Source organism: Nyctereutes procyonoides, unplaced genomic scaffold (genome assembly GCF_905146905.1).
Source record: "Nyctereutes procyonoides isolate TBG_1078 unplaced genomic scaffold, NYPRO_anot_genome, whole genome shotgun sequence".
NCBI lineage: Eukaryota > Metazoa > Chordata > Mammalia > Carnivora > Canidae > Nyctereutes > Nyctereutes procyonoides.
In genome coordinates, this window is record NW_026575044.1 from 11,349,213 (window position 1) to 11,371,447 (window position 22,235).

At 51.6% G+C, this 22,235-nt stretch overlaps 1 protein-coding gene across 1 annotated transcript in view; it reads left to right on the plus strand.

Moving 5' to 3' along the window:
• PARP1 (poly(ADP-ribose) polymerase 1) overlaps nt 1-19,301 on the plus strand; it is a 39,114-nt gene extending 19,813 nt beyond the window's left edge. The window contains exons 8-23 of the mRNA XM_055324304.1: nt 463-610; nt 1,760-1,900; nt 3,386-3,628; nt 3,758-3,826; nt 4,042-4,174; nt 5,644-5,839; nt 9,494-9,622; nt 11,473-11,556; nt 13,315-13,437; nt 13,951-14,079; nt 15,118-15,216; nt 15,691-15,843; nt 16,776-16,903; nt 17,613-17,674; nt 18,160-18,274; nt 18,464-19,301. Coding sequence (XP_055180279.1) covers nt 463-610; nt 1,760-1,900; nt 3,386-3,628; nt 3,758-3,826; nt 4,042-4,174; nt 5,644-5,839; nt 9,494-9,622; nt 11,473-11,556; nt 13,315-13,437; nt 13,951-14,079; nt 15,118-15,216; nt 15,691-15,843; nt 16,776-16,903; nt 17,613-17,674; nt 18,160-18,274; nt 18,464-18,545 — 2,034 coding nt within the window. The 3' untranslated portion in view covers nt 18,546-19,301. The remainder of the gene's footprint in view (nt 1-462; nt 611-1,759; nt 1,901-3,385; nt 3,629-3,757; nt 3,827-4,041; nt 4,175-5,643; nt 5,840-9,493; nt 9,623-11,472; nt 11,557-13,314; nt 13,438-13,950; nt 14,080-15,117; nt 15,217-15,690; nt 15,844-16,775; nt 16,904-17,612; nt 17,675-18,159; nt 18,275-18,463) is intronic.
• The last annotated feature ends 2,934 nt before the right edge of the window (nt 19,302-22,235 follow it).

Below are 22,235 nucleotides of genomic sequence, written 5' to 3' on the forward strand. Positions count from 1 at the left end.
TTTAAGGAAAATTCTTTGCTTACAGCATCCATGCCAGCATTATCCTAAATGTGGAAGCACTAGAAATAAGCACTGTGTTTGCAGTGATCGTGTATTTTGTGCTGGAAATCTCGAATCTTTTTTAGGATTTATTTATTTTAGAGCAAGCAGGGGGAGGGGCAGAGGGTGAGAAAGAATCCCTTTGGGCGGGGCGGGAGGGATCTCAAGCAGGACCTCCCCCTCCACTGAGCATGGAGCCTAACAGACTCCATCCCACGATCCTGAGATCACAACCTGAATGGAAACCAAGAGTCAGACATAACCCACTGAGCCCCCCACGTGCCCCATTGTCTTGTTTTTTTGTCATTCCTTATCACAAGAAGTAAAATGAAATTCCTTAGTTTGAACGAACCAAACCTTTGCTGTGGCAGATGGTAATTTTAAGGGAGAACTGGTTTCTTAACTGAAACTTTAATTCTTTAGGAATTCCGAGAAATCTCTTATCTCAAGAAATTGAAGATCAAAAAGCAGGACCGGATATTTCCCCCTGAGACCAGTGCCCCAGTGGCAGCGGCACCTCCGCCCTCCACTGCCTTGGCGCCTGCTGGTGTAAACAGCTCAACTCCACCAGGTAGGGCTCCAGGGCCGCCTGCAGGGAGGGGGGGGCCCATGATCTTAGCAGGAGGAGGGTCTCTCCAGATTCTCTGTTTGCCAATCCTTAGGGCAGCCTTACCGAGAGTGACATTCAGAATGTCGTCCAAACCACACGACAGACTTTGCTTTCGTGCCTCTGGGCAGCCCTGTGTCCATCAGTCATCCTGAGCTTGATGGGATGGTTGGGTCTTTTGCACACAGAGACCTGCTAGAGACCTTGGCTGCTGAAGCAGGTTCCAACTTCTGTGAATACAAATATTCCACACCACAGACACAGATCAGTTGGTGGTTTACCATCCAGAGAAGAGACTGGCTCTCTTTGTTCACTCAGAGACACATGGTATAGCCTAAGGGCTACAGCCACAGGTGGGTGGGTGGAAGACAAGGGGCTGACCCTGAATGTGAGCCTGTTAATGACCTCCTCCCACCTCCCAAGGAGGCCTACGTGTGCATGGTCATTCTGAGTCAGTCTGTTATTTGGGGTGGGTGTGGGGTCAGTCTTGACTTGCCCTCACAGGAAGGGCTTGAGGGACGTTTCCCTCCCTGTTCTAGGAGTGCGGAGCCAGCCCTGATCCACCCTCACCACACCCAGGCACAGCCCCTGTCATGGGGCTTTCTGATCTGGGCTCCGTGCTAGGGAAGTGCCAGGGTCTTTGTGTTTGGAATCGGTTACCTAGCTTGGCATCCTGCTGACCACAGCGTGGAGTGACTGCCCTTAATGAGTCTTAGGTTCATAAGTATCACATAAGAAATTGCGAGTTGGGAAAAGAAAAGTAATTGGGAGCTCAGCTCTCTGCCTCCCGTCCCACTACCAGCCTGGTGATCCCCACATGCAGCTTTCTGGGTCTCCCTGTGGGACAGAGCCAGGAGACCCTGCTGGCCAGGCCAGCCTGTTCACAGGACAGTGTTGTTATGTGGCTTTTCCCCTAGCCTGGTCCTTTGTGTACTAGGGGACGAGACAGGCTCTCCACTTGCTGTCCTATCCTGCTTTCCTCAGTAGCCCTCGGCCTCTGTCTTCATATACTTATCACTCGGGCACCAGAGGGGAGCTGAGGGTGTCCAGGCCCTGCAGCCTGTCCCAGCCTCCCTGAGACCTCGCTGCCTAACCACTGTTCTCTTTTCCCAGGTAAGCCATTGTCCAACATGAAGATCCTGACTCTTGGGAAACTCTCGCGGAACAAGGATGAGGTGAAGACCATGATTGAGAAACTCGGGGGAAAGTTGACAGGCACAGCCAACAAGGCCTCCCTGTGCATCAGTACCAAAAGTGAGTTGAACCAGGACACCTGGGTGGCTTAGTGGTTGAGCACGTCTGCCTTTGGCTCAGGGCATGATCCTGGAGTCCCAGGATCGAGTCCCACGTCAGGCTCCCTGCATGTGTCTGCTTCTGCCTGTGTCTCTGTCTCTCTTTTTATGTGTCTCTCATGAATAAATAAAAATCTTAAAAAAAAAAAAAAGTGAGTTGAACCTGGTTGTAGAACAGGTGCACGGTGTGCTTCCTGCCATGGCAGTGAGCTTGAGTAAGGGGACACTGAGTATGGTGTGGCATCCACAGGGCACTCCCAGGTAGGTGTCTGGTCAGCAGCATTGTTTGGGTTTGAAGGGAAACCAGTGCCTGTATTTTGTGAAGCCACTCTGTGTCATGTGTGTTCACATGCTTTCTCTTCTGAGCTGACCAGAGCGCCTCACTTTGGGGACATGAATGGTCTTGGCACAACCACAACCACTGAGGGCTCTGAAAAGCACAGCAGCTGCATGGACAAGCTTGGGGGTTTGAGGAACAGCAGAGCCGGGGCGGGGCTGACAAATACCTCCTATACGAGGGCTCCTTCAGGACCAGGAGAGGTACTTGTCTCTCCTACCCATAGAGTGAGGCAAGACAGAAAAATGGGGATGAATTCAAAACAAAAGAACACAGTAAAGTCTCAGAGGAAAAAATCTTGAAGAATTGGAGATAAGTAGCTTACCTAGTTAAAGGCACTCCACACACTGGAAGCAGGACAGATTCCTGCATTACCTGTGAAAAGCTGGTGCTGGTTCCTCACAGAAGTGGAGCAGACAGTCCTGAGATGCATGTGGAACCACAGATGCTCCAAACAGCCAGAGCAGTTTTGAGAAAAGACAGAGCAGGAGGCATCATGCTCCCTGATTGCAAACTACATTACGAGCTCTAGTATCAGTAGTGTGGAGCTGACGTGTGAACACCCAGAGGTCAGCGGAACAGGGTAGAAAGCCAAGAATACACTCTGGAAAAAGCCAGATCCCTGCCTCACACTGCTCACAAAAATTTACTCAGAATGGATTGTAGACTTGTATGTGAGACCCACAACTACAAAATTCATAGAAGAGAGCACAGAATAGACGGTGAGCTCCTTGACCCTGGTTTTGGTTGATTTTTGACTCTGGCACCAAGAAAAAAAAACAGACCAACAGGACCACATCAAACTAGAATGCTTCCGCATGTAAGGGAAATTGAATTAAGGGGCATCCTGCAGAGTAGGGGCAACCAGTTGCTTGTTGTGTGCTTGGGGATGCCCTGGGGAGGTGCAGGGTCGAGCACTTTCCTATCGTTTGGGCTGCAGGTGGCTCCTCTTGGGTGCATCTGCCCACAGGCCTAGACCTGTGTGCAGGAGGCGGCACTGTACATGGGCCCCCAGCACTAGGTGACAAGGAGGAGCTCAGGCTCAGTCAGCAGGGCTCTGGCTTTACTTTACACTTAATGCTTCGGCTGTTCTTCCCCTGGTTTGAACAGAGGAGGTGGAGAAGATGAACAAGAAGATGGAGGAGGTGAGAGAGGCCAGCATCCGAGTGGTGTCTGAGGATTTTCTCCGGGACGTGTCTGATTCCACCAGGAACCTTCAGGATTTGCTCTCCGCCCATGTGCTGGCTCCCTGGGGGGCTGAGGTGAAGGCAGAGCCAGCAGAGCCTGCGGCCCCTAAAGCCAAATCAGGAGCTGTGCTCTCCAAGAGGAGCAAGGGCCCTGTCAAGGAGGAAGGTGAGGCCCACAAACTCCTGAGATGGTCTGTGGATGCTGGCAGACCACTCCCTTGCCCTGCCTTCCACCCCACCCGTATTTCCTAGTTCTGTTTTACTTGAGCAGTTACGGTTCTTGTCCCCTTCCAAGGCGTCAACAAATCTGAGAAGAGAATGAAATTAACTCTGAAAGGTGGTGCTGCTGTTGATCCAGATTCAGGTGAGCACACAGGAGCGGGAGTGGATGGGTGGTCAAGAGACTAGGGGTGCCCAGGCCACACCTGTGCCCTCTTACCTCTTGGGCGTCATCTGACTGGCAGTATGGTGTCTGGGGGTGTGAAAGCCCCCCGCCCCTTACCGCCTGCAGACCCCCTTCTCCCGGAGTGCATTGGCCCCTCATGGGAGTTAAAACAGGGCGCCCTGCCTCTTCCACAGGTCTGGAACACTCTGCACATGTCCTGGAGAAAGGTGGGAAGGTGTTCAGCGCCACCCTAGGCCTGGTAGACATTGTGAAGGGAACCAACTCCTACTACAAGCTGCAGCTCCTGGAGGATGACAAAGAAAGCAGGTGTGTTCTGGGGACAGGACGGAATGCCTGCGAGGTGGCCCCGTGAAGGGGGTAGGCCCGAGAAGGGTGTGGGGAGGCCTGGTTCCCTGGAGTCCGGCCCCCCCAGCTTCACAGGGTGTGTTGTCCCACCATCTCCCAGGACTCTTAACGGCCCTTTGAATCCAGAGTGTCTGACCCCTGTACACACGTTTGGAGGTAAAGTTTGGTGGGACCAGAACTTGTGGGTTAACCTGGACTGTTTCTTGTTAGCAAGTAGAAATTCTCCCCACTGGAAGTCCAGGAGTTAGTTGAAAGGCAGAAGCTGTGAAGCGGTGGCCCTGTGGGAGCCAACTCAGCCCTTTTAAGAAACCGTGGCCAGCGGCCATCTGTAAGCACTGGGTGGCTTGGTTCTTCCCACTGCCTCTACTTCTCACCAAAAGTTTCACCTGGAAAGTGGCTCAGAAGTGACCCTGAGGGTCCAAACTATCTAGTAGGCTACTTAGATTTTCTGAAGAAATAAGCCTTCCAGCATGTGGATTATCATCTGCTCTGGTGGCCCACTTTAACTGGTTTTCACTGAAGGGGCAGCATGGGCTTTCAGATCTTGACATTTCTTCAGGACAGTTGGGGAAAGCACCTCCCAGACCTTTCCAGGGAAAAACGCAAGCAGGGATTGTGTTTCTGTATCTCTGTGCAAGAACCCAGAAAACCTCCAGGAAGCCCTAGATCTTCTTTAAATTCTTTGGTTTACTTAAAAGTGCATACAAATAAATCTTGTGTCTGAGGTTCTGATATCATTTTATTGTGACCTAAAACTCAGCTTATACATTATTTCCATTATTTTAAGAAAGACGAACTCCCCCCAAAAAACTAAGCAGCACAGTGTGTCGGGTACTTGTGTGTACCCCAGGTTGGCATGGGAACAGAGAATGGTGGCCTGACACTGTGGGCTCAGCCTCCATGCCGCTGACACACATGTGCACATGAGCCCCTGTGCACACACAGACACACCCAGTGCTTGTCACATCTCAGCCTCTGAGCTGAGCCCCAGAGCCTTCAGAATCTTTCAAGCATGTCCCTAACGGTTGCATCTCTTGAACACGGGACTGCCAAATGATGCTTACTGTATTTCTTTGAGGAGTGAAATCAGGTGTTTATATAAAGTTAGAGTTTATTATAAGCCCCGGGGTTCACTCCACAAGCTTGCCTGCCAGCTGCCAGTGTAACCTGTTCTTGGGCATGTCCTAGGGCCCATTCACTGATGATGAAATTTGAAGGGGCGTTCTTTAAAGTTCTACTCCTCAGTTCCATCAAAAGCAAAAGTCCTTTGTTACAGTGTTTTTTTCTGTTCTCTGTGTCAGTCAGCATCTTGGGGGTTGAAGCTCTTTCTCCTCCAAGTGATGTGGCAGGGAAGAGAAACCTCCCGAGATGTGAGTGGCCAGCCCACAGTTTGTATCTGATCCTTACCCTCCCTCCACGCCCTGTCACAGGTACTGGATCTTTAGGTCCTGGGGCCGTGTGGGCACCGTGATTGGCAGCAACAAACTGGAGCAGGTGCCATCCAAGGAGGAAGCCATCGAGCACTTTATGAAATTGTATGAAGAGAAAACTGGGAATGCCTGGCACGCCAAGAACTTCACAAAGCATCCAAAAAAATTCTACCCTCTGGAGATTGACTATGGCCAGGTAATCACTTAGCTTCTTCCATCATCTGCTTTTGGCAAAAGCAATGGGTGCCAGAGTTTCTGTAATATGCCTTGGGTCAGACAGCCTCTCTGGTAAATGGTTCCAAATGCTCAAATAAGTACTAACACTGATCCTTCTGAAACTCTTCCCACAAATAAGAGTCAGGGGGGGTGGGGGGACGCTTCCCAGCTTGTGACGTGAGGCCAATGTTACCAAACTTGAGGCTTGTGACACCAAAGCCAGAGATACGGTAGGACAACTCCAATGTCCGTAGGGTTATAGACACAGTCCTAACCACCTGCTAATTAATGGGGCGCAGCACAGGATTTAATACCTGAGAATGCAAGGTCAGCCCAACACGCAGAAACCGGTGCACTGCAGCAGGAATATAGTAAACAAATCACATGGGCATCCTCACAGATAGAAAGCGCATGTACGTATGAATCAAATCCACATGGTGCAGGATAAGCTCAGACAACACAGGTAGCGTGGCGGGGGTCAGTCTTTGCTCACTTGGTGCAACGGGAGTAATTCTTCAGATGCGTCTTCTTCCCTGACCCTGTGTTTCATCACAGGTCATGTGACCTGATTTATCATCAAGATAGAATTACAGTGACCCGGGCTCTCCTAGGTTATGGTTTGGGGGTCCCAGGTCTGATGGTTTCTGCTAACACATTTGTAGCTAGCTCACCTTCCTGTGTACGTCACCAGATAGCTTTATGGAGGTCTTCTCTGGCGCGATGCTTACCCTGGTTTTTATATGAAAATCTGTGACAGTTGTCCCTTGAATGACATGGAGGGTTTGGGGTACTGACCCCTCCCCCCATGCAGTCGAAAACCCACATACAACTTGACTCCCCAATTCACTAATTGCCTGCTGTTGACCAGGAGCCCTACTAGTAGGAAAAGTTGGTTACAGCTTATTTTGTGTTACATGTATTCCATACCGTAGTTTTATAATAAACTAAGCTAGAGAGAAGAAATCATTATGAAGAGAAAATACACTTTTTTTCTTAATGATTTTTTATTTATTTAAATAAACTCTATACTCCATGTCAGATTCAGAATCACAACCCCAGGATCAAGAGTCACATGCTCTTCTACTGAGCCAGCAGGGCATTCATATATTTCTTTTTTAAAGAACAGAAAATCCAGGGGCACCTGGGTGGCTCAGTGGGTGAAGCATCTGCCTTCGGCTCAGGTCATGATCTCAGGGTCCTGGGATCAAGTCCTCTGTTGGTCTCCCTCCTCAGTTAGGAGTCTGCTTCTCGGGATCCCTGGGTGGCGCAGCGGTTTGGCGCCTGACTTTGGCCCAGGGCGCGGTCCTGGAGACCCGGGATCGAATCCCACGTCGGGCTCCCGGTGCATGGAGCCTGCTTCTCCCTCTGCCTGTGTCTCAGCCTCTCTCTCTCTCTGTTTGTGACTATCATAAATAAATAAAAATTTAAAAAAAAAAAAAAAGGAGTCTGCTTCTCCCTCTTCACTTGTGTGCTCTTTCTTTTTCTTTCTCAAATAAATAAAATCTTTTTAAAAAAATAATTTAAAAATCTATGTATAAGTGGGCCCACACAGTCCAAACCTGTGTTGTTCAAGAATCAGCTGTACTTTAATAAAGGTGGGGGGCCATGTTTACTTCCCAGAGGTCCAGAGATTTATAGAGGAGTAGAGATTTTAATTCTGAATCTTTGAGGCTTAATGTGTTTCAAATGAGTGGTTTCTAGTTAATAGAGTATTTTAAGCTCTCACCATTAAAAATAGAATTTAGAGGTACCTGGCTGGCTCTGTTGGTAACAACTTTTGATCTTAGGGTTGTGAGTTTCTGAGACCCATGTTGACTTTGGAGATTACTTTTTTTTTAAGATTTTATTTATTCATGAGAGTCATAGGCAGAGAGCGAACCAGGCTCAATGCAGGACTCGATCCCAGGACCCTGGGATCATACCCTGAGCCAAAGGCAGAGCCACTCAGGCATCCCTGGAGATTACTTCAATCTTTAAAGAAAAATAGAACTTTAGGGGCACCTGGGTGGCTCAGTGGATGAGCATCTGCCTTTGGTTCAGGTTGTGATCCTGGGGTCCTGGGATCTATTCTCCCATGAGGCTCCCTGTGGGGAGCCTGCTACTCCCTCTGCCTGTGTTTCTCGTGAATAAATAAATAAAATCTTTAAAAGAAAAATAGAATTTGTATCTGTAACGACGAGTTTGAGACCCTGGAGATTGACTCAGCAGCGTTCCCTACTGATTAATTTTTCTGATTTCAAAAATAACATTTTAGAAAATTTGAGAAAGACAAAGACAAAATCATAGTCAACCTAGAGTTAGTACGGTTACAATAATGGTGTATGTCTTTAGTGCCTCTGTCTCTCCACGGATACTTTTCCTCACCAGAGAACTGGAGTCCTGCTCCACAGGCTGTGTTGAGAGCACCCACAACCACCTATGTAGATTATACTGTTGCAGGCGCTACATTTTAAAAAGTAAAAAGAAACTGAAACTATCTTAATAATTTATTTTCCTTTCTTTTTTTCTCCCCTCCCCCACCTTTCTGAAACTAAATCTTTGAAATCTGGTGTGTTTTTATTTTAGCCCTTGTGACACGTCTGCATTCAGACTGGCTGTCTTTCAGAACAGCAGCCAGTGAGTTAATCTGCACTGGTCTGGAGCAACTATCTGTTAGGGCTGCACAGATGTCAGGTTGTAGTTCATGGCCTATAAATCATCTGTAATGAGGCTACTGCATTCATAAATATTTTTGTGGTTATTACCCCTAGCGTTGGAGATATCGAGTCACAGAGAATATGTACTTACGAAGGGTTTTAACCGTTAACAGTTTGCCTTCCAGTGGAGCCATAAGCAGGGAATACAAAAGCGTTGCAGACTCCGTGTTTGGACATGAAGTCAAGCTGACATCTGCAGCCAGGGGCATGAACACAGCACAGGTTCCTCCATGCAGCTCAACAGATTCCAGGATCAATGTTCACTCAGAGCAAATACCAGCTGTGGCTAGTTGCTAGGGACAATCTGATGGACAGGCCACAGTCCCTACCCTACTCTGGTTCATAAGTGACAAGAGTTCAGACATTGTGAATGCAGTGTCCTGACCTAGCCTGGGTTCTTTTTTTTTTTTTTTTTTTCCTAGCCTGGGTTCTGCAGATAGCAGGAGTATAGTCTTGTGCTCTTAGCTTGTCAGGGAGCAGGGATGAGGCAGGGGAGGATGGAGAGCTCATGCATCAGTCTGTGTGGCAGGAAATGGGTCTGGATACTTGATCTTTTGGGACTGTATAGAAGGTTGTAGGAACTTCTTACAGAGGCCCTGGGGTGAGGCAGTGGGAGAGGAATGGGGAGGATCTGTCCAGAGTCCTCTTGGTCCATAGTGGGCCCTGGGCAGGTGATGAGCAGGAGGGGGTGAGGGCATGTGGCAGAGGGTGCCTGCAGGTCAGCCTGCTTAGAGCTGAGCACTTGCAGCGGCACTTAGAGGAAGGGTCTGATCCTGGGGCAGGCTCCTACGCACTCCTCCTGGCAACACTCCCTCAGCCTTTGCTGCCATTGACACTCGGTCTTGTGGTGTCCTTCATCTGCCGCCCAGATGCTGCCACCATTTCACTGGGGTGGTTGAACGGGGGTCTCTTACCGATTCAATCTCTTTTCCATGAAGGACGAAGAGGCGGTGAAGAAGCTGACAGTGAAGCCTGGCACCAAGTCCAAGCTCCCCAAGCCTGTACAGGACCTCATTAAAATGATCTTTGACGTGGAAAGTATGAAGAAAGCCATGGTGGAATATGAGGTTATTGAATTTTTCTTCCTTTGCGAGCTCTGCTGGGGTTGAGTTGAGCGCTGGGCCACTAGCGAGCTCGGGCTGTTGGTGGCAGGTGTCCGCTTCTGCCTGGGCCGCTCATGCCCTTGCAGGGGATCGCTGACCTGCCATGAAATGTACAGTGTGCTAGGGAGAGCTGGCCTCTGGGTCCCCCGTCCCTTGCTCTTGTCCCCTTGCTGCCATGTGAGCGCATGTGGGTGTGTGGCTCAAGGAGGCGGGGTAGGCAGAGTTGTTCTGGAAGTTCAAGGTGTAGCCCATTTACAGTGACCAGGGAGCAGTGCTGAGCAGGTGTGGGAAATTCCTGACACTTAGGCCATCAGAACTCCTCCTGCTTCAGGGAAAGGTGGGGGTGGGTTTGTCCTGTTCCTCCTGCCCAGGGCAGGATGGGGAGGGCCATGGATGAGACCACCTGTCCCTGTTTGTTCTCCAACCTGGCTCAGCTTTCCCTGGGAGGTGAGTGTGGAATCCCTGGCAGGGCCGACCCTGTCCAGCTGCTATTAGAGAACAATGTGGAGTCCTAGAGGTCCTCTAACAGGATTACAAATGGCCAGGACTAATGCAGTGCCATTCAAATAAACCCCTGTACCGACTTCTGTCAGGAAGCCTGACCAGTATGACAGCTGGTGGACGAGCTCAACAGGGGCATGGGCGCAGGGGAGGGATGGTCTCCATTTTTTTTATGTTTTAGGAGAAATGTTCCACATGACATTTCTAGCTTCCTGTGCTCTGGTTGATAGAATTTCTCAGGCCAGTCTCCTTTAGAATACCTACCATTCCTGTCCTGGCTTTGGCTCAGGTGCCTTAGCTTCCCAGGAAGAGACAGGCCAGGGGCCCTGCAGCTGGGAGCACTGGCCCTGCTCTTGTCTCACAGCCTCCTTCAGAGCTGTGCTCAGAGCTCCTTCCTCTGTGGCTCCCAGAGCCAGTTTCTGGTCCGTACTTGGGATGCCACGCTCCATTGTCTCAGCATGGTTCACCTATCTTCCTATCTTCCCAGACCTGGCTCCGGCTACGTAATGTTCTGCAAACCATATCTCCCCTCAGGGTGGAGAGTTTCTATTCAAGGGGAGAGAAGCCATGTGTGTGGTCAGCATCAGTTGCTGCAGCCACTGGCCCCTGCCTGGTGCTCCTTCAACTCCATCTGTGCAGGTGTGGGGGTGCACAGGGGGCCCTGGGGACTGGGAGCAAGCCACATGGGCCAGGATGCTCACTAGGTCTGTGGGTGACCTTGGAGGAAGGTGTAGCTGATGGGGACCAGGCCCTCTAGCGGCGATTCTTGCTCTTCCACTACGTCTTTGCCACGGGTCTTAATGGTAATTTCTCAGCTGTGAGCGCAGCAGCGTCGCTCAAATAATTGTGGAGCCTTTTAAGATGACCAATTCAAAAAAGATGGCATTAATTTGAATATAAGTAGATATGTTCAGGAGTTGTACTCCTGAAAACCTTGTTCACCACTTGATAGTCCTTACTCACCTGGGAACTGCCCAGGCTCTGAGACCCCAGGGGATGCCATATAGGCTGGCCCTTATACTTGCTTTGGGCCTGAGTGGAAGTCGTGCTGGGCCCTCTCCTGGAAGTTAGCTACCCTAGTGCAAATCGGGTAGAGGAGTCCCTGGTGGCTCATCACTGCGTAAATGAAGGGAATATGACCCCCTCTCACTCAGGCCCTGCAGGGCAGACTCTCTGGATCTCCCCATGAAGACCAGGCAACTGTGTGATCACTTCCAGCAGGGCCAGGCGGCCGGAGGCGGCACCCTCCAGCTCTGCCATTGGCCACCGCACAGATAGGCTTTCAGAGGGACAATTCTCCCCTGTTTTCTCAGATTGACCTTCAGAAGATGCCCTTGGGGAAGCTGAGCAAACGGCAGATTCAGGCTGCGTACTCCATCCTCAGTGAAGTGCAGCAGGTAAAGACCGGCCCATGGCTAGGGGGCAGCCTCTCTGGGGGTAGTGGGCTCACTGCGGGGCATTGACTGGGTCAGTGAGGTACTGCACCACAACTCAGGAGGGCCTAGGTTTTTTCAATTCAGTACATATGGTAAGTGCCCGCTACTTGTCAAAAGGGGTCACAAAACTAATGAGTTAGCTGTATTTTCAGTCATCAGATGTATAACAAACTCTTAGAAACCAATAAAGGCATTTGGTTCTCCTACCTCCTGAAAATAGCCTGATTTTGTGTGCTCTGAAGAGTTAGGCTCAGGGGCACCTGGGTGACTCAGTTGGTTGAGTGTCCAACTCTTGAATTTGCCTCAGGTCGTGATCTCGGGGTTGAGAGACCAAGTCCTTTGTCAGTCTCCTTGCTCATCAGGAGTCTGCCTGAGACTCTCTGACCCTCCCACTGGTGCACCCGTGTGCACTCTCTCTAAAATAAATAAACTTCAAAAAATTGAAATTGGGACACCCAGCTGGCTCAGTGGAGCTTTTGACTCTTGATCTTAGGGTCTTGAGTTCAAGCTCCACGTTGGGTGTAGAAAGTACTTAAAATCTTTTTCTTTTTCCTAAAGATTTTATTATTTATTTGAGAGAGAACATGAGTGGAAGGGGCAGAGGGAGAAGCAGGATGCCAACCAAGCAGGTACCTTGACAAAGGGCTCTATCCCAGGACCCTGAAATCATGACCTGAGCTGAAGGCAGACTTTTCACCAACTGAGCCACCCAGGCGCCCAAAGAGAAAATCTTTACAAAGGTAGAAAAAGGCTAAAGTTATTTTGCAGTTACTAGGAAATCAAACAGAAAGCAAAGTATTTTTTCACTTTGGTTCATCCTCATTGAACATCACCTTACCGGGCATCCACCAGCGTCCCCTAGTCCACAGGTCCTTTAACACTGTGCTGTGAGGGGCTGATTAGGGGGCAGGGGGGCAGGCCTGGCCTGTGAAGGAAGAGGGGCACCCAGGAAGCTGAAGTGAGACCTTCCTGCTGAAGCAGACTCCCTGCTGGTACTTGGAAAGAAGCCATGAGACAGAGCTCTTAAATCCAGCAAACACTGCTCCGAGCCCTGGCCCTTCCCTTGCTACCCACTCGCTGAGCTGTGAACGGTCTCCGCCCATGCTCTGCCCTGTTCCAGAATCCCCAGGAGAGGCTGGTAGCGCGTCCTTCCCCACGATGCAGAGCCTGCGTGGTGGGGGAAGGGAGGGGTGTTGGGACCAAGCTGTTGTGCTTTTCCACCCTGTGGCCATCCCGCTGCCTGTCGGTCTAGTATCACAGCGGTCTAGCTCCTCCATCTCTGCATTTACTGAACACTTACGTATACGGAACACGAATTGGCGTTGTGGCAGCAAAGGGAGCTTGAACTCCCTGCCTTACAGCTGAAGATCAGTGGATTGGTGTGGAGGGGCCACCAGAATTCATAGGAGTGGGGCTTTTTCCCTTTCAACATTTTGCTGTGAAAAGTTCCCAAACACTCACAAAGTTGAGAAGGTTTTATGGGAATGCCCCTGAGCTCACCACCTAGATGCTGCAGTGGACACCTTGCATTGTGGTGGGAAGTGTTGCAGGTCCATAACGATACAGGTCTTTTGGAAATGAATGCTTGCACGGGAGGGGGATCCGGCGCTCAGGCTGGTGTAACACTAACGTGCACTGGTCTTGAACATGGTCTCTGTGTTTCCTGGCTTGTGTCCACCCCGGACTCTGCTGCCTCAATCTCTGTGCCCTCCCCCAAAGGCAGTGTCCCAGGGCAGCAGTGACTCCCAGATCCTGGATCTCTCGAATCGCTTCTACACCCTGATCCCCCACGACTTTGGGATGAAGAAGCCCCCACTCCTGAACAACGCGGATTGTGTGCAGGTAGCACAAGGGGTTCAGGAGGGAGCCTCGGGTCTGCGGGGCTTTGGTGCGGGTTCTGGCTGGTGCTTCCTTAGAGTAGAGGCTGGTGCTGGGAGGACCACCTTTGGGTCCTCCTTTTGAAGTACAATTTCTTCCCACATCAGTGCAGACCGACCACAGGCAAGACAGATGTGTTTTCCTTCCCTAGTTCTACCATATTAGTCTGGGGGAACGAGCCTTAGGAGCCGGACAGCCCTTTCTAACCACGTGTTCCTCCCCGGTTTCCGTCTCTGCCTCATCCGGGTGCCAGCGATAGGTCCCCTTCGGTTCTCCCCATGGCCTTGTAGCTTCTGGCTCTCCTCTCCCCCAGGGAGCACACCCCTCTTGGTGTCCCATGCTGTCCCCGACCAGCTGGGGGGTCCTCCTTTCACTGTTCCTTCTGGTTGTTCTCTGTGTATGGATTTTCTCTGGTAAAACAAGGTGTGTCTCCCTCACCCAGGTCCGTAGCCCAGGGTTTCCTATCTGTTCTTCCAGGCCAAGGTGGAGATGCTGGACAACCTGCTGGACATCGAGGTGGCCTATAGTTTGCTCAGGGGTGGCTCTGATGACAGCAGCAAGGACCCCATCGACGTCAACTATGAGAAGCTCAAGACTGACATTAAGGTAATAGGCACCCCCTTCTCTGGAGCATCCAACCACTCATCCCGAGAGCAACAGTCCCCAAACTACAACATGCATTTCTCCTGGAGGCCTCCTTAAAACTAATGGCTGGGGCCCAGGAGCTGGCCTGATTTCAGCATGTTCCCAGATGCTGTGCGCCTGGCCCTTGGAGAACCCAAGAGCTTCTCATCTGTATGTAAGCACCTTGGCCAGGCAGCTTCCAAGCCAGGCCTCTGGTACAGAGACTAGTTTTTGAGCAGCCTTCCAGAAAGTTCACTTTTCCTTAACCTAGAGAGGATCTGTTTTTGGAGACTTGTGTGCTATGAACTCTATAAGGCTTGTTGTGCCCATTTCCAAAGTGGAAGCTCCTAGTGGCAGTCATACTAGTACATGGTACCTAGGTTCATACTGTGGACTTGAGGTGGTGCACAGTTCCTGAACTCTGGGAGTGTTGGGGGCTTGGGCACTCAACCTCCAGCTTGCCTTAACCTTGAGTCTGATCTCCTTTCCCGCGTGTCTCCCTTCCTGGGACCCTGCGGTGTGGCCAGGTTAACGTGAGCCTGGAATGAAATATTTACCTCAATGGAAAGAGCCTTTGCTTTATTACCTAAGACAAAGCAGAATTCTGTGGGTCCTCAGAGAGTAAGCCACCAAGGTCACTTGTTGGGTCCCTGGGGCACCTCCTGATGGGAATGCTGTGGGCCCAGTTCTCTGTGAAGGGCTTATTTGCTTTCTGTTTACGATTCTAAGCCTTTTAAGCTGTGAAGAAAACCAGAATTCCTGGGTTTTCTGCACTTTGGCTGAGAGTATGAAACCTCGGCCTTCCTCATAGTGCATGCGTGTTTGTGCGCCGTGGATAATGTTAACGAGTAGGCGGTTGTCAGGTAGACACCCTGGCCATGGTGCGCCCAGCCCTGAGAATTCCAGAGACTCGGAGTTCTCATCCTGTCCTCAAAACCTGACAGTTCATGCAGTGTCGGCCCACGTGTGGGGTGACTGTACTTGGGGTCTTCTGCACTCTGACTCCCAACAACGTTGTAGGTGGTGGACAGAGATTCTGAGGAAGCCGAGACCATCAGGAAGTACGTTAAGAACACTCACGCAACCACGCACAACGCATATGACCTGGAGGTTGTTGATGTAAGACTCTTCCTCCTCTTACCATTGTTTAGTCCCACAGGCTCCTGCCTACTCACTCCCGCCTGGGTCAGGCAGGGGAAAAAAAAAAAACCTTTCCTTTACTTTAACTAGAGGAAATGACTGATTTGTTGGTTGAGAAAAATTAGCAGTGTTGTGATTTGGGGGGCGGCTTTGTATCTCTTTTTCTGTTCCTTTCCAATCTCAAAGCCTAGATGGAGACCCAGAATGTACAATGAGACGCATCTCGGAGCACCTCTCAGGGGTGCCTCTGCTACCTGTAGCGTTCAGGGTAAAGGCAGCCTCTGCAAGGTGGGGTTCTGGTGGAGTAGCTCATCCCCACCTGACCCAACCTCCTCTCTCTCTGCTGTGGCCTCTAGCTCTAGGGACTGTTCCTGTTCTCCTGGGTCAGGTCAATCTGTTAACCAACGGCTTCTGGCATTTCCTTCCATTAATCCCACCCCCACCCCCGAGCAGATTTTTAAGATTGAGCGTGAAGGCGAGAGCCAACGCTACAAGCCCTTCAAGCAGCTGCATAATCGGAGGTTGCTGTGGCACGGGTCCAGGACCACCAACTTCGCAGGGATCCTGTCCCAGGGCCTCCGGATAGCCCCACCTGAGGCCCCTGTGGTAGGTGCCTGACCTGGGGCAGGGGCAGCACCTGCTCTCATGGCTGTGTCCATGCACAGCCCGACCAACCCCTGGGTGGGAAGGGCCTATGCCCCCGTACAGGGTCTGTTGCAACAGGAGATTTTGGCTGAGTCACGGCAACAGGGGACTATTGACAGACCTCTCTCTCCGGGCCCCTCACACATGGCACCCAGAGTGTCTGCACCTTGTCCTCCTGCCCCTAACTCTGGGGGATGTGGCTGCACCTCTATCAGCCATAGTTTCTGGAACAAAAGAAGCGGGTGTCTGGGCCTTGCTTTAATGGGTGTGTTGACATGCAAAGAACAGGCTTTGGCCCCAGGCCAAGCCGAGTCCAGACCTGCCTCTGCCGCTTCCAGCTGGGTGACCTCCATGAACCCAGTGTGTTCCTCAGGAAAACGTGGCATTGCCTGAGTGAAGCCCTGCCCGGACACAAGGGGCCAGTGCATCACCCACTGGATTGTAGAGGTGACCCGCTGGTCGGGGGCTTAGAGGCAGTCTTGCAACCCTCTCGCTTTCAGATTGTGAAAAGAGCAAAGAGGTCTAGTGACTGGCTAGTGCCATGTGACCTGGGCACATGCCCTGACCGCCCTGAACCCCATTTTTAACAGGACATAAATCTAATAAGCCAGCATTTATGGGGTGTTACACAGGCTGGGCACTGATCTACCTGCTCACTAAGTCATTTAATTTTCATGAGGGCCTCATGAGGTTCTTTCTCCTGTTCAAAGGGAAAGAAAGCTGGGTGCAGGCAGATTAAGTAGCTTCTTAGGTGCCCGGCGGGACCCAGGATCTGAACAGCCTGCTGCATGAGCTCAGCCTCTGTGTGTGCCTCGTTGCCTGGCTCCTGGTCAGCACTCAGGGGATCAATGGTGCCACAGACACCCCTTCAGTGACCCTTTCCAATCCTCCAGACAGGCTACATGTTTGGTAAAGGGATCTATTTCGCCGACATGGTCTCCAAGAGTGCCAACTACTGCCACACATCCCAGGGAGACCCCATAGGCCTGATCCTACTGGGAGAAGTTGCCCTTGGGAACATGTGAGTCAGCCCATCTTGGGGAGAGCAGCCAGTGGGGGGGGACGGACGGGTGGGTCCAGAAAGGGGAGCTCCCTTTGGCCGGGATGGGACCCTAAAAATTCCCTGCCACGATGGTAGAAACCAGTTCTAGTTAAGTGAATGAGGGAGACCCAGGAGTGCTTCCCAGTACCCAGGCTGAGGAATCCATCCAGGCCTTGGGAACTGGCGGCATCCATCCTTCTGTGGACTGCATAAGGGATGGTCACCCCCTCGCACACGTGTGTGCACACAGATGTTAGATTTTTTTGTTGGAGACCAACTCAGGTCAAACCGGAATCCATCCCAGTTTCAGATTCCTTGCAGAAAAAGTCAGGTTGGTCCTGCTTGCATTGGGCGGGCGTCCGCCTTGGTCCAGTCGTCATGACATGGGAGAGCAGGGTCATGTAATAGACCAGGGGCCCAGGGAGGGTGGCCTGGGCAGAGAAGCCTCCAGAGTGGCCGGCCACAGCTCAGGACAGGACCTCTCCTGCAAAGTTGCCACGTAGTAGCAATCGCTGGCACAGATTGTTCTCAGAGAACTGCCCCTTTACTGCCTAAAGCCAGGGTGGGAGGGAGCTCCCAGCAGGGAGGTCAGGCTGGGTTCTTCTTCTCACTTGGCCTCCTGCTGGTCAGACCTTTTGAGAGCATGGAGCCCTCAGAGGCCCTTCTGAGACTGTCCTTTCTCGTGTAGGTACGAACTAAAGCACGCTTCACATATCAGCAAGCTACCAAAGGGCAAGCACAGTGTCAAAGGTAACATGTTTCAGAAACTGCTGCTCCCTGGATTCATGGGAGGAGTCTGTGTGTCTGTGGCCAGCTGTAAAACAGCTGGAGGTTCATTAGAGAATCAGGCCACACGCTCGTGTGCCAGGATCCAGGGTTTTAACGTGACTCTCAGCTGCGGTGCTGGGGGTGGGGCTCGTGACGTTGGGGTGCCCAGAACATCTGGGCTTGCTGGAGTTCCAAGCACCTGGCAACCCAGGGTCTTACCTGCCACATTGAAGTGGCTGCTTTGGACCTATGCTCAGAAATAGGACTGGGGTGGGGGCAGGTGAGATCAGTAAGGCTCTGGCCCTGGGACCTTGATTGGTAACTACAGGTTTCTGGCTGGAAGGATAGAATATGGAATGCATGCGTATCTTTAAGATGAACACACAGACCCAATGTAAAATGGATCTCCTCTTGAAATGTTTTCAGTCTCCATTCTCACAGTTCCTATCATGCCTTCTGCTCTGCAGGTTTGGGCAAGACGACTCCTGACCCTTCCGCTAGTATTACTCTGGATGGCGTAGAAGTCCCTCTTGGAACTGGGATTTCCTCTGGCGTCAGCGACACCTGCCTGCTGTATAACGAGTATCCTTTTCTGAGCATGCCAGACTATATGCCCCAAGGGATGTCGAGGGGGGCAGGCTGACTGCACACCCTCTGTCGGACCTGCACTGGGGGACAGGCCAGGCCCCCCGCCCTTGCCAGCCCGGTTGGTATGCGGGACGGGGGCAGCCAGCATGAAACCAGGCACTCCTTGACACGCTCCCCTTCTAGGTACATTGTCTATGACATCGCTCAGGTCAACCTGAAATACCTGCTGAAGCTCAAGTTCAACTTTAAGACGTCCCTGTGGTGAGCTGGGGCGTGAGGCTGAGACACAGCCTGGTTGGCAGGGATGAGGGTGCCCAGTGCCCCGCACTGCCTGACTGGGCAATAGCCGCTGTATCACCACCTGGAGATCGACCTCCACACCGTCTCCTTAGGAAGGATTTCCTACGAATGTTTGCTCACGTGTTAAGCGATGTTTCCCCCGCTTTTCAAATCCTTTGTTTGTGTGGGTCTGGGGGTGGGGCGGGGGGGTGCCCCTGCGGCCGCACCCTAGTGGGGACGACTGACAGTAGAAGAGGAAGGGGGTTCTAGACTAGTTCTGCAGGAAGAACCACGCACGTCACGACGTCTGCCTTACTCACTGGCTTCCCGGGGGGTATTCCTTCCGCCCTTCTAAGTGTTCACGTTTAGTTTCAGTTTCGGAAAAATGTTAAGCATTTATTTTGAGGTAAAAATAAAAACTAATTTCATACTACTTAGGTTTTCTTTTTTATTTTGCATTTATCGTCTTTTTTTCCCCCACTTTTGTATGAGTTACGTGGGGAGACCAGGAGGAGGAGGGATGTTAACAATTTCTCACACTTAAAAATAAAGAAGTGCTTTCTGTTTCTGGACACACTTGGATGTGGAAGCCCTCAGAACGCGCAGTGCAGCGAATTAAAAGTTGCATTTGAAGTTCCTGTATTTCCCATGACTAGTTTTGTCTTCCAGATTAAAACGGTATCACTGATGCACGCACCCAAGGGCTAACAGTACTTCTCAATTAAAACAGAAATGGTTTTTACATTTGTTGTGTATTGTGTTTGGTCTCATTCCAGTTGGATCTGGTTCATCCTCAGTACAAGGTCCATAAAGACTACTGGGGGGCATTTGCTTCTGGGGGGGGCAAGAATGTCAGGCAGCATATGGCATTGCCAGTGGGAGGAGCGCCCATCTAGATGGCAGAGAACCAGAAGTCAGGGGCCCGCGGCCTCTGGTAATCAGGTAGGTGGTGCTGGTGGGGGGCTTGTGGGCCAACCCTCCCATCCACAGAGCACACAGCACACCGCCTCACGCCACAGCCGGGGTGGGGGGGGGATGACCCCAAAACATGCTAGGGTGATCGCAAGGACACAGGGCCTTTGATGGGAGAATGAGAAGTGTGGGCCTCGGTGTCAGGCCCAGTGAACCAATGACTTCTGAAACAAGTTTTCACGGGGTTTTTGGTGAGGGAAACGGAGCAGTCGTCGTTCCTGACCAGAGACCCAGGCAGGCTTTCTTTGATGGCAACAGCAGGGGATTTGGGGAATCCACTTGAAAGTAGGTCCTGTGTCTGTCCAGTGTCCTCCACTCGGCCCTCGTGCCTTTGACCTGAGATGTGCTCCCGATCAGCCATTCAGCAAGACTCAGGCTCTCTGGATCCAGAATGTTCTGAGTTCTTCACCATCCTTGGCGCAGAGAACGGCAATTACTCTCCCAGTCCTTGATTAAAGTATTTTTAGGTTGGAGTGATTGCTCCATGGGTTCCCTCCTCACAACTGACTTCCTAGAGTGACGCATTTCTAAATTCATATCTTCTAATAAAAGGGCACCTGCCATACTATGCTTCAATATTTATATTTTGAGGGACACCTTTGGCTCAGAGTGTGATCCCAGAGTCCTGGGATCGAATTCCGCATCAGGCTCCCCGCAGGGATCCTGCTTCTCCCTCTGTTTGTGTCTCTGCCTCTGTCTCATGAATAAATACATAATATCTCTTTTTTAAAAAAATTATGAGTTTCTTTCCTTACAAGTCCAGGCCCATCCCAGGGTGTAGCTGAAATGCATACTGGTAATCTTAATTTCTCTTTATAAGCCTTTCATGGAAACAGGTGCAGCCCTGGGTCCGGGTGACCATGCCGGTCCCTCCAGGTGGCAGCTGGCAGATCCCCTTGGCAGTTCAGCCTTGCCACCCTTGGGGTGTTGCCGTCGCTGGAGGCAGAGAGCCACCCCTACGACATCCCAGAGCTCTGTGCCTGCGGGCTGTCGCCTGGGCGAAGACACCACCACGTCAGTGTCCACGCTGAAGGCCCGCCCAGCGCATTGTCTGTTGCTGTGGAAGTCTGGGTCTCAGACCTGGACCTGCCAGGGTCGTCCTGTGACACCCATGTTACCTGGGTTCCTTAGGGGTTTCCTAGGTCTCTATGTGGTGTCACTTCCCTTAAGATCTGTTTCAAGTCCCGGAAGATGGGAGTTTGGGGGGGTTTCTTTAAGGAATGACGTAAGACCTTCAAATGGCAACTTGTCTGGGGCTGGGAGTTTGGGGTTTAGTGAGGTCTGGTAACAAACCGCACCCCCTGCCCCTTGGCGGCCTCTGTCCACTCTCCTGGGGGGCAGGGTGCAGTACCAGGTCTATTTACCTCTGAAGTTAAGTCACAGGAAGGCACATTTTTGGAGACTGACTTTGAAAAGTAAAAGAGAAATGTGACCCATAAACACCCCTGGTGACTGGGGCCGGGCTGGAGGGCGGTGCTGGCGGCAGGGACCCCCAGGTGTTGGCCCATGTCTGGGAAGCGTGGCTCCTCAGGGAGCTTCCTGAAGGGATGTGGGTCCATCTTACAGGATCTGGTATACGTTTTAAATCCAACTGCTAGGGCAGCTCAGGTTTAGCGCCGCCTTCAGCCCAGGGCGTGATCCTGGAGACCCAGGATCCAGTCCCACATCGGGCTCCCTGCAGGGAGCCTGCTTCTCCCTCTGCCTAAGTCTCTGCCCCTCTCTGTGTGTCTCTTGTGAGTAAATAAAATCTTTTTTTAAAATAATTAATTCAAAAAATCAAATAAATAAATAAATAAATCCAACTGCATGTTGCTGTCTCCTGCAGCCACAGTGTGTGGGTCTGGTGGCCAACGAGGGAGGCTAGTCCTCACAGCAACCACATCTGACAGCCGCTTGGTTTCTGCCCACCCCCCCCCCCCCGAGCTCTGCTGGTTTGGAGGTCTAAGGCCTCGAGGGAGAAGTGTCTCTCCTTGGGGACACAGTAGTTCCACTGAGTCAGAAGAGGCTGTGCCGCCTGGCTGGCAGGGGCTCCTTAAAGGCTGCTGTCCCCACAGCAGAGAAAGGGGAGCGGTCTACTGACTGTATCAAGGGGGAGGTTGTGCCATGGAAGTGAGGACCTCCCAGCACTCAGGCGCTCCTCCTCCTAGACTCAGGAGCATCTTTTAGAGTCAGAAGCTCCTCCCAACATCCAGGAATTCCTCCTCCCAGCACTCAGGAGCACCTCCTAACACTCAGGAGCTCCTTCTAGCACTCAGGGGCACCTCCTGTGTCCAACAGCAACGGTTAGTGGGAGCCAGCAGCCCCCAGCAGTGACACGCAGGGCTGTTGAGGACTCAGGCCCTCAGGGGTGAAGGGTTGGGTACTCAGCGGGGAAGAACTCTGATAGGCTGGTCTGACCAAGGGCAGGGGAGATAGGGAATGGATGGTGGAAGGAGTTGTAGGTTAGCAGGTTTCTGACCAGCTGTGGGAATGCAGACTGAAGTAGCCCCTGGGACCTGAGTCTGACATGTGTGATGATGGGTTCAAGTGGCTGCAAATATAAAACTGGACTCTCATCTGTGGAGCATCTATAAATGTCTAGGTTAGGGTGCCTGGGTAGCTCAGTCATGATCTCAGGGTCTTGGGATGGAGTCCCACCTCAGGCTCTCTGCCCCCCTGGGAATCTGACTCTCCCTCTGCCCCTCCCCACACTGATTCTCTGGTT